At 25.4% G+C, this 10,334-nt stretch overlaps 2 protein-coding genes across 2 annotated transcripts in view; both read left to right on the top strand.

The window, feature by feature from the left end:
* Window positions 1-5,298, top strand: part of LOC101236625 (ankyrin repeat domain-containing protein 13C-A) — a 74,685-nt gene extending 69,387 nt beyond the window's left edge. Inside the window, exon 19 of the mRNA XM_065818465.1 lies at window positions 4,850-5,298. Coding sequence (XP_065674537.1) covers window positions 4,850-4,879 — 30 coding nt within the window. The 3' untranslated portion in view covers window positions 4,880-5,298. The remainder of the gene's footprint in view (window positions 1-4,849) is intronic.
* A 1,333-nt stretch (window positions 5,299-6,631) lies between these two features.
* LOC100205470 (E3 ubiquitin-protein ligase RNF170) overlaps window positions 6,632-10,334 on the top strand; it is a 6,963-nt gene continuing 3,260 nt past the window's right edge. The window contains exons 1-3 of the mRNA XM_065818437.1: window positions 6,632-6,937; window positions 8,470-8,543; window positions 8,718-8,831. Of these exons, the coding sequence (XP_065674509.1) occupies window positions 6,664-6,937; window positions 8,470-8,543; window positions 8,718-8,831 (462 nt within the window). The 5' untranslated portion in view covers window positions 6,632-6,663. The remainder of the gene's footprint in view (window positions 6,938-8,469; window positions 8,544-8,717; window positions 8,832-10,334) is intronic.

A 10,334-nucleotide genomic window follows, 5' to 3' on the forward strand; every position in this document is an offset into this window, starting at 1 on the left:
CTTTTTAAAGGTTTCTGAGAATTTTTTGAGAGAGTGTCTCAAAAAAATATTAATGAAAAAAAGATAATATTTTACAAGCATTTTTCCAAATTTTTTGATTTATTGTAGGAAGAGGGAGGGAGGAGATAAATGCATCAATTAATTGACATTAAATAGTCTATGTATGCTAAAAAAAACTTTTTCAAAGTTTAATTAATTTGATTAATTAAATAATTTAATTTAATTAGTTTTTATAAGAAGATACTATGATTCATGATAAAAAAAACAAAAACATTGATTTAATTCAATGTAATGATTTAATTCAAAATATTAAAACATAAAAGAATAATAAATACAAAACTTTTTTGTCAGGCAGCAATGCATTGTTGAATATATACTAATGTGTTTCTAATATTTTGTTTCTTATCAGATGTATTTAAGTTTTCCAGCTGTCTGCCTTTTTTGACAAGAGTAATTAATTAGGAATTTTCTTAAATAACTTTTTTAATATGCTCTAAATTGAAACATTTTGTGAGAATTTTTTGCAACACAATTAGTCGACAATAAGTTTTATTCATTTTGTGAGAATTTATTGCAATATAATTTTTGTTTAGGTGATTCAAAAATTTTTGGGTTTGTAATTGACAATCATATCAAACAATACTGAATATTTGATAATATCATAACAAACAATATTTTTAATGAATCTCTGAAAAAATTATTTGAAGTGACATTTCCGATCATTTTCCTATTTTTTCTCTATAAATATAAAACTAAAAGAAATAGTAAATGACAAACAAATCTTTTTTAAACGCATCTACAGTGAAGCAAATTTATGATTGTTTTGAGACAACTGCCATTGCTTCATTGGAAAGATATACCCACTTCATCTGACAATAACTTAACTTTCAACCGATTCCTTAAATTTTTTAATGAGATGATGCAAATTTTTTTATGATGCAAATTTTCCGCAAAATAAATTTAAAACCGAAAAATGTAAAATCATTTACTAACAGTCTAAGTAAATTTTTTCCAAATATCTTATCACCTCAAAAATATATTGACACTAAAAACACAGAAATATATTTCTATAAAGCATTAGTTTACTAAATATAGCTTCATTAGATGTTGCTTAACAATTTTTACCTTTAATTATATATAATTATACATAATGTCTATAAACAAGATTGATAAGTTTAAATAACATTTTGGATTTCTTTTAATTTTAAATTAAATTCATCAATTTTAAAAGTTAAAAATTAAAATCTTTTTCTTTTAATTTTGAATTATATTTATCAAAATTTAATATAGAATTAAAAATCAATAGAAAGTATTCATAGCTATAAATTAAAACAAAAACAAAAACAGGTCCTCAAAAAATTTAGAGAGAAGGACATTTGCCTTTCCCCCTTCCCTTCCTGAAAATTCATTTAAAAGGTCGAGTAAATAGTTTTTAAGGAAAAATTATAAAGAAAAGGTTTATTTTTCTTATAGTTTCCAAATTTTTTTGAATTATATATTTTCATATAAAATTAATAGCTTAATTTTTTTTATTTTAATTATTATTATTAAATGCGACATCTATATTAAAGTTTACATTAAATTGATAAATATTGTTATCCACATCTCATTTCCTAACTATTTTTATTTACATCAACTTCTAATATTAAAAGATCTTCTAATATGTAAGAACGTGTTTTTTATAATTTTTTTTTTTTGTTTTTTTTTGTTTTGTTGTTATTCACCTCCTCAAGGCTGATAAAGCCACTACAGATGAGGAGGCTACTTAATAGTGGTTATAACCCTCTTTTAACTCTATAACTCCGAAACACGAACCTTGACGAACAAGGCCGCTGCGCGGAGAAACAAGTTGAGCGCTGTACTACCAGGGACGTGGTGGGGATCAAACTCGGAACCTCTCGCTTATGAAGCGAGCGCTTTACCACTACACCACTACCGCATCAACACTATCTCATACTTAAGTTAAAACACTATCTCATACTTAAGTTGAAATTATAATTGAGTCTAATGAGTTCACTGAACATGTAGATACATTAAACACATTATCTTCTCTTAAGGCCTTGCAAGCATAATGGAACCAATATTTTTTAACAGTCTTCTCCATTTGAAATTTAATGCTAGCGTACGAAAATGGAAAAAAAAATGGTTTACATAAATTCTAATTGAAATAATTAAATAAAAATGACAAAAAAGAAGGGTTTTATTTAAGATCTAAATTATATAGTTAAAATAAAAATGGCAGCAACAAACAAAAAAGTTTTATTTAAATTCTAAATAAAATAATTTGTACACAAAAGTGTTATCATGATTTTCTTATCAAAGTGTTAGATGAGCAAAAAAAGATTTGTCGTAATTTAAAAAAACACTTGTATATTTTTGGCAAGGGTTTTTTTAAGTGCTCACCAAAGTAATGGCATGTATGCAGACAAGCTCAAAAGGCTTGGGCATAAATGCGCATACCAAACAAAGAAGACGAAATTTTAATGATGTTGTTGTAACAATTTTGTGCTTCTTCGCACATAGCTGTTACGGAAACAGGAGAATTCAAAGCAATTTCTCTTCCATGTGCTAATTTTTAATGTTCTGTTGCAGCAATTCTGATTATGGGTCATTCTTTGTCAAATCAACAGAAAAACCAAAAGTAAGGCATTGTTAAATAAATATAAAGCATATTGCAAAAAAATGCTGATTCAGCATTTTTTTTTTTTTTTTTTTTTTTTAACATACTTTTTTGCCATTTAAATAGCAATATTAATGTACTAAATAAGGTATCAACCTGACTTTGGTATACAGATGTTTTATGTGGCAGATTTAAGTATCATTATTTTAATTTCCTAGTTAATGAATATTAATTTATTGTATTTAAAGTTGGATTTTCAAATTAATAGACTTAAGACATTTTTAAATCTACATATCTTTTTTCAGGGTAGCCATTTTTTAGTCGTATTTATTCTAAGGTAGTCATATTTGAACTTTAATTTTAAGAGATGTTTTGAACAGTTTTTTTTGGCTGTATCAAAGTTGACTTGTATCATTTTTGTAACAATGTTTTTTATTAAATGAATGATTTTTAAAATCTTATGAGATTTATTAAAATTATTTTTAATTTCATTGAAAAAGTAGGTTTAATTAGCTTTCAAACAACATATAATTAACCACTCTTCATTTGAATATATCACCTTAGCAGTATTAAATTGTATCAAAAAACACCTTCAATGAGGCAAAAGCAAATTTTTATCTAAATATGTAACTTTGAATACCCATATCTTTGGGACTACAAATTATACAATGTTTTTAGATTTTCTTATCTATAATATAAGCTTTTAACCTTGTTTCATGCAAATTTAAGCAAATTTTTTTTTAATTTTTAACTACCCTGCATGCTACTATGTATATATATCTAGCAATTATGTTTCCACTCTCACTGTGGAGGTAATTACTACTTCCACAGTGATTATCACTTAACCAGGTTTTTACTGAGTAGTGTTTGGCAACATATAACAATTTTTAACATGAAACCAAAACTTTTGTTTTTTGGCACTGAATTTTAGATTATGCTGTAGTAGTGTAGTTGTAGAGCACTCCCATCGTAAGCGGGAAGTTGTTGTTTTTTTTTAATGTAAATTCAACTCCCCGAGGTTGAGAAACCCATTACAGATGAGGAGGTTTCTTAACTATGGTTATAACCCTCTCTTAACTCTATATCTTCAAAACACAGACCTTGACAAACAAGGCTGCTGCATGGAAAAACAAGTTAAGCACTGACTACCAGTCATGTGGTAGAAATTAAACCTCTCGCTTATGAAGCTAACGCTCTACCTCTACACCACTACCGCATTTTCTGAGTTCAATCTCTGCCACATCCCAGGTAGTACTATACTTAACTTGTTTCTCTGTGCAAGGGCCTTGTTTTTAAGGTTCATATTTTGGAGTTATAGAGTTAAGATAGGATTGATTAAATTTTTATGATTAACTTGAAGATTTACTTTTAATGATTAATTTAAATGTCTTTTTTTTCTTTCTAAAAGTGGGATAGGTGATATTAATTGTTACAAAAGTTCTCACTGCATAAATTGAGTGTTTTGGTTGAGACAGGGTTTAGTCATAGTTAAAAAATAAATTATTAAGACATAGAGTTCAGCATTTTACCAGTTTGTGTTAGGTTTTTAGAAACTAGAACACATTAAAACATTTTAGTATATTTGTTAATCATTTTAACAAATTAAAAATAAATTGAAAAATATAAATTACATTTATCAAAATAAACTAAAAATGCTTAGATCTATCATTAAATATTGTTTACAAAAAATAAAAACTGTTATATTTACAGTTTGATTGCATGCAAATATGTTTGAAATATGTGCATATTTAAAACATATGTTTTGTCAAGTTTGTTTTTTAATATGTTTAACAAATTGAAGAAAGATAATTTTAGAATAATTATATATAAAGAAATGTAGTTTAACATTGTGGAAGACGTAGTTGTTAGATAGATTGCTAAATAGACGTAGATGCAGTTGTTAGATAGATTGTTAAATAGACCTAGACATTGTAAAAAATGTAGTTTAAAATAGTGAAAATAGGAAGCCAAGTGTTTTTTTTTTTATCACTAATGTGTTAGTAAAGTGCTTTTTTATTTAATATTACAGAATTCAATAGTTTTTGCAACACGTTTTAACTTCTAATGGAAAATATTTTTGGTGCTCTCTCCACCTACCCAATGCACAACCATAATAAATAAAAAAATGTCATTTCTGTTATTCCTTTAAAATTTGATAAAAATTAAAATTTTATTTTATATTTATATGGTATAAATTTTTTTCTTTTAATATTTCTTTTTTAAATTTAGGAAGACCCTTTCCATTTTCCTGATCTATAACAATGTAGGTTTATTGAAGTAGTTTTCTTTCAATTCTTGGAAAAAGCAATAAGTTTCATTTTTTTTGGAAACAACAACAAATATAGTTAACAAATATTAAAGCCACTTTAGTAATCTGGAATCTATTTATGCCTCTTCTATTTTCTATTTACCTATATAATGGATATCTGGTAACATTCTACACAACTGATATCTGGTAACATTCTTCACAACTGATATCTGGTAACTATAGGAACATCATAGTTTTCAAGCTCTTGATCCAGATGAATATATTTGAACAGTGAATGAAGATCTGTTTATGCTATATAAATCATGAACATTTTTCATTGATTCAAATAATATTAGAAAGACAATAAAATAAATTTTATATTTGTTCAATATGTAAATAAAAATGTTATTGATAAATATTTAGTTGTGTTGTTTTTAAGTTTTAGTAGAAAGTTTGTTTACCAAGAGTTTTATTATCAAGATGAAAATGACAAAGAAATTGCAAATAGACCAGAAAGGTTTAAATACCTTTTAATAACAAATCCTTTTTTTTTTTTTTTAATTTGTTTATGTTTTATTACTATAATAAGAAATGTAATTTTTTTGTGTTAATTTATGAAATCGACCACATATTGTTAACAGGTTTTTTTAAATCTTACTTAATTTTGACAATGTGTTAAAATTGCAGCATAAAATAAAAAAAAAAAAGAGTTTTCATTTAAAATTAATATAGCTGTGACATATTTTCTCTAATTATAATTTTCATATTGATATTTTGAAAAGAGTTTTATTATTTTAATTATTAGATATTTGTTTTAATTTAAAATTATTTTGTTTTCAACTATCATAGAAAATATTTCAGTTTTTTGTCTTGTATTTATTTGCCTTATTTAAAGTGATTTTTTTAACTTTTGGTGTTTTATATAATATTATCAATAATTTTATGTAATATTATATAATGGTATAAATTATTTTGAAAATATTTAAATGGTTTTTGCAAGTAAATATTTTCATTGGTTTATAAAATTTAAGCACATTTTACATGTATGATGTTTTGTATATTTTACATTTTTGAAATAGATTATTTGAAAAATTTTAAAAACTGTTTTTTATTATCTCAGTGATTGCAAACTTTTTAGTTGAGGAGGGATTTTTAATCTTGGTTTTTAACCTTGATAGGTTTTTAACCTTGATGGGTAACACTGTAAAAATGAATTACTATTTTAGATTATCAAGTTAAAGGATTTTCAAAACAATATTAATAAAAGATTTTATTTTTTTATTGTGAAAAAAAAAAAAAAAGTAATATTCAATGAATGCTAGCAATCATTGATTTCATAATAAAAGATACTTTGTTTAATGTTCTTTCATTCATTGAATTATAAGTTATTGTAATCAACTATCATTTATTATAACCAACTATTAGTAACCATAACTAGTGTTTATTTATCATAACCAACCTCTAGTTATCATAACCAACCTTTAACAACTACAACCAACTAGTCGTAATAAACTATTAGTATCAAAAACTAGTGTTTACTTATCATAACCAACTTCTAGCTATTATAACCAACCTTTAGCAACCAACTATTAGTAGTTATACCCTTACAAAAATAATTGTTTAAAGTTTAAATTGTTCTTTGTATGTCAAGTTAATTAAAAAATGTTTTTAAACAAAGTTAAGAAAATGTTTATTTTATGTTGTTTGTTATAGTATTAATATTATATTATTTTAATGTTAATTTTAATGTGTTTTTGTTTTTTAATTATTTGAAAAGCATAAACAAACAAAAATAATGAATGATTCTCTTATTGAAGGGATTAGTGACAGTGTGTTGTTTAGTTGGTTACTTTCTTCTGTCATAGTTTTAGCTTTTCTATTATGGTCAAAGTTTCACATTAGAAATCAAATTATTCATCCTGTTCACCAAGATGCTGTTCAAGCTGTAAGAGAACATGTGATTCATGGTGAATCAAATAGACAACCCAGAAATGGTGACGATCAATGCCCTGTTTGTATTGACCACTTGCGTTTTGCAGTTGAAACAAATTGTGGACATGTTTTCTGTTGTATGTTTTTTTTTCCTTTCTATTATAAAAAAGTAAAAATGTTTTATAATGTGTTGGTATGCTTATATAGTTAATGTTTTAAATTGTGGGTGTAAGGGTGTATATTACAGTTTCTATTGTTGCACTGTTATTACTTTTCTTGTTTACTTTGAACTGCAAAATGTTATTAAGTATTTAAATTTGAAAAATCTTAACCAATAGCTTACTTGCTAATAATAAAATATTATTAGCCATAATAAGTTTGTTGTGAGTGTTTTATAATAAATATAGAGGAATAAAAATTCTATTGTATTTGAGGTCTAGAAAAGCATGGTCACTGGAGTGGTCACCCTTCATTCAATTGTGTAGTTAAATAAGAATTGTTAAAAACTTTTTATGCATCTGCATTTTAGGTTGTTACAACTTTTTGACATTTAGACAGTTTTTGAGTGGTGGTATTTAATGTCTGTCGTTGTTATTAACATGAGTGTGGTAGATTGCACTTTTTTCACTTTCATATCTTTTAATTTTAAAATTTTTGGTTTTCAAAACGCGTAAAACATTTTTTTGTGTTTTGTGTAAAGTTTGTTTTGCATTACAAACTCTACAAACACGTTTTTACACATGGATTTTTGCATTTACAGTTTTGCTTATTTTTACAACTTAAAAAATTTTTGATTATACATTTTTTTTAATTACATATTTTTCTAGTTTACACGAACACTAAGACAAATTTTTAATTCATAATTTCTAGTTTACATGAACACAAATTTAAATTGTTGTACTTTTATGGAGTTTGGTTTTTATAAAAATACTGTTTAAAAAAAAATAAAATTATCATTGTTACAAAAGTTGAAGGCAAATGAAAAAAAAAGACAGAAAAAAAAAATCAGCTTTTTTTAGGCATCTATAATGTGGATAAGTGGTGGTAAAAGTTTTTTTTTCCTTATATAAACTAACCAAAAATTAAAAAAAGAGGTTTTTTTAAAGTGTTTAATAATGGAGATATTTAAAACAAAAGTTAACTTCATTTAATGTTAATAATGATTTATCTTAAAGCTATATAATGCACAAAAGCAGCAAAGCTTTATTGTGAAAAAGCTTTATTTTTTCCATTAAACACTAAATAAATATTTACATTTTTAATGTCTGAATTTAACAACAAAAAATCTTGACAAAAAGTAAATTTTTCAAATTTTTTGGAAGTAGTCTTTTTTATTAGTAAATTCCTAGCAGTAGAAAACAATCTTTTAACATCTGTGGATATTTTGGACATTGGGTGTGAAGTATTGTGGATGTTGGGAATGTCATATTTTTTTAGCCACTTTAGTTTATGCTAGTTTGATTTACTAAAAGAATTTAAAGATAAAAAATTCAAGGCATGAAGCTAATGGACTACAAAAATACTTAATGCTTCTTTTATGATTTTCTTATATGTTATCAAAAAGTATTTCTTGATGTAATATATTTGAAATATAAGTATATTATTTGTTAAATTTTTGTCAAGTTGTATTTATTATTTTATTATAAAAACTAATGTTATAATGTACTAGGTGCTTGCATGATGGCCTATTGGGAACAAGGCGCATGGATTGGTGCTATGAAATGTCCTATTTGTAGACAACAGGTTTAGTTTTTATATAGAAATAAAATTTTCTATTAATTTTTTTTATTACTTGCTTTTGCAAGTCAAAAAATTTTTGACTTGTTTTTTCTTACTTGCAAAAACAAGTGAAATAAGTTTTTTTTATATAAAGCGTTGTCGTTTCAATATTTTTTGACAGAAATTTTTTTTTTATAGATTAATGTACTTCTTCCTATGTTTACTAATGATGAAGCTGTTTCTAATGAGTTTACAATTTATAATAATAAGATTCATATATATAATCGTCGCTTCTCAGGACAACCAAGATCTGTGAGTTAATCTTTGTTTTATATAGATGTTTGGTTTGTGTTGCGATATTATATTTTTGGTATTCTTGCTGCAGTTGTTTGATTAAACATTTTAAAATGTCTTCTCCTACCCTTAATGTATATCATGTAATAAAGTGAAACTTGGTTTTAAAAATTAGCACAAAATCAAGATTCCTAAACATTTAACATAAACTTGTCAAATGTTGGTGGATCAGTATTTTTCATCTGTTTATTTTTTTAAAACACTTAAAATGCCAAAAGTATCCAAAGTTATTTTTGCTTTAAACAAAGTTATTGACCTTGTTCTGCTATTTTTTAATATAATGCGATTTCCTTATTTATATATGGGCAGAATTTTCCCTCTCCTACGCAAGTTGCCTGTTTATGTGTGTGCAAATTCACACAAAAAAGTTTTTTTTAATATTTTATATCATATATAATTATTTTTTTATTGTTATTGTTGTTACACAAATGTGTAACAAGTAGAAATACAAATATTGTAAAGAATAGAAAGAAAGAAATTTTGAAAATAAACAATATTTATGTTTCTCCCCTAATAACACCACTGAGCGTGCTGGCACTAAAGCCTATAACTTCTGCATTTCTCAATCTCTTACTCAGGTATTAAACTTAGTGACTCGTTTTCCAGAGGTAGGTTTAACATTTTAACTCTCATTCTAACCCTCTGACTTTCGTTTGATCAGTTTTTCTCTGTTATTAGTCTTTAAGTCTTTGATCAACAAATCTCTCACATCTTGAGTCAAATAATTTACTGTCAGACAATCAATACGGTTTTTGATGCTCTCGTTCTACGGCTGACTTGCTAACTGCTGTGGCTGAAAGATTTAATTCTGCATTAAAAGAGGTGGCAAGGCTAGGGCTATTGTTCTTAACACATTTAAAGCTTTAGAAAAAGTTTGGCATGCTTGTCTTCTCCATATGCTTATTTCATATGGTATATCTGGGATTGATAATTGGGAAGATAAGTTTTTGAGATTATCAAATCATTTCTTTCTAACCACTTTATTAAAGTCATTCTCAAAGGCCAACACTTTCTATCCAGTAACTTTTAGGGGTACCTCAAGGTTCTATCTTTAGTTCTGTTTTTTTCTGCAAAAAAACAGAACTAAGGATAGAATCTTTAGTTCTATCCTTAGAACTCAAGGATTACTCAAGGCCCTATCCTTAGTTCTGTTTATAGAATTGTTTTTAAATTGTAAATTATATAGGATTGTTTTTAAATTGCAACTTGTTTTTAAATTGTCATGATAAAACTAAAGTATATACAAAATTTTACTACTAAACTAAATTTTACTACTAAACTAAAGTATATACAAAATTTTAAAAAAATTTTGTATATACTTTAGTTTTGAAATTAGTTGTTCCTTATTTAGAATTATGAAGCAATAATTCATGCATAATTACTGATACATAAAATCAACTTATGCAGTTACTGACATATAAAACCAACATATGCATAGTTACTGATCAACCAACTTTTTCA

The sequence above is a fragment of the Hydra vulgaris genome, chromosome 14, assembly GCF_038396675.1.
Source record: "Hydra vulgaris chromosome 14, alternate assembly HydraT2T_AEP".
In the NCBI taxonomy this organism is placed as follows: Eukaryota; Metazoa; Cnidaria; class Hydrozoa; order Anthoathecata; family Hydridae; genus Hydra; species Hydra vulgaris.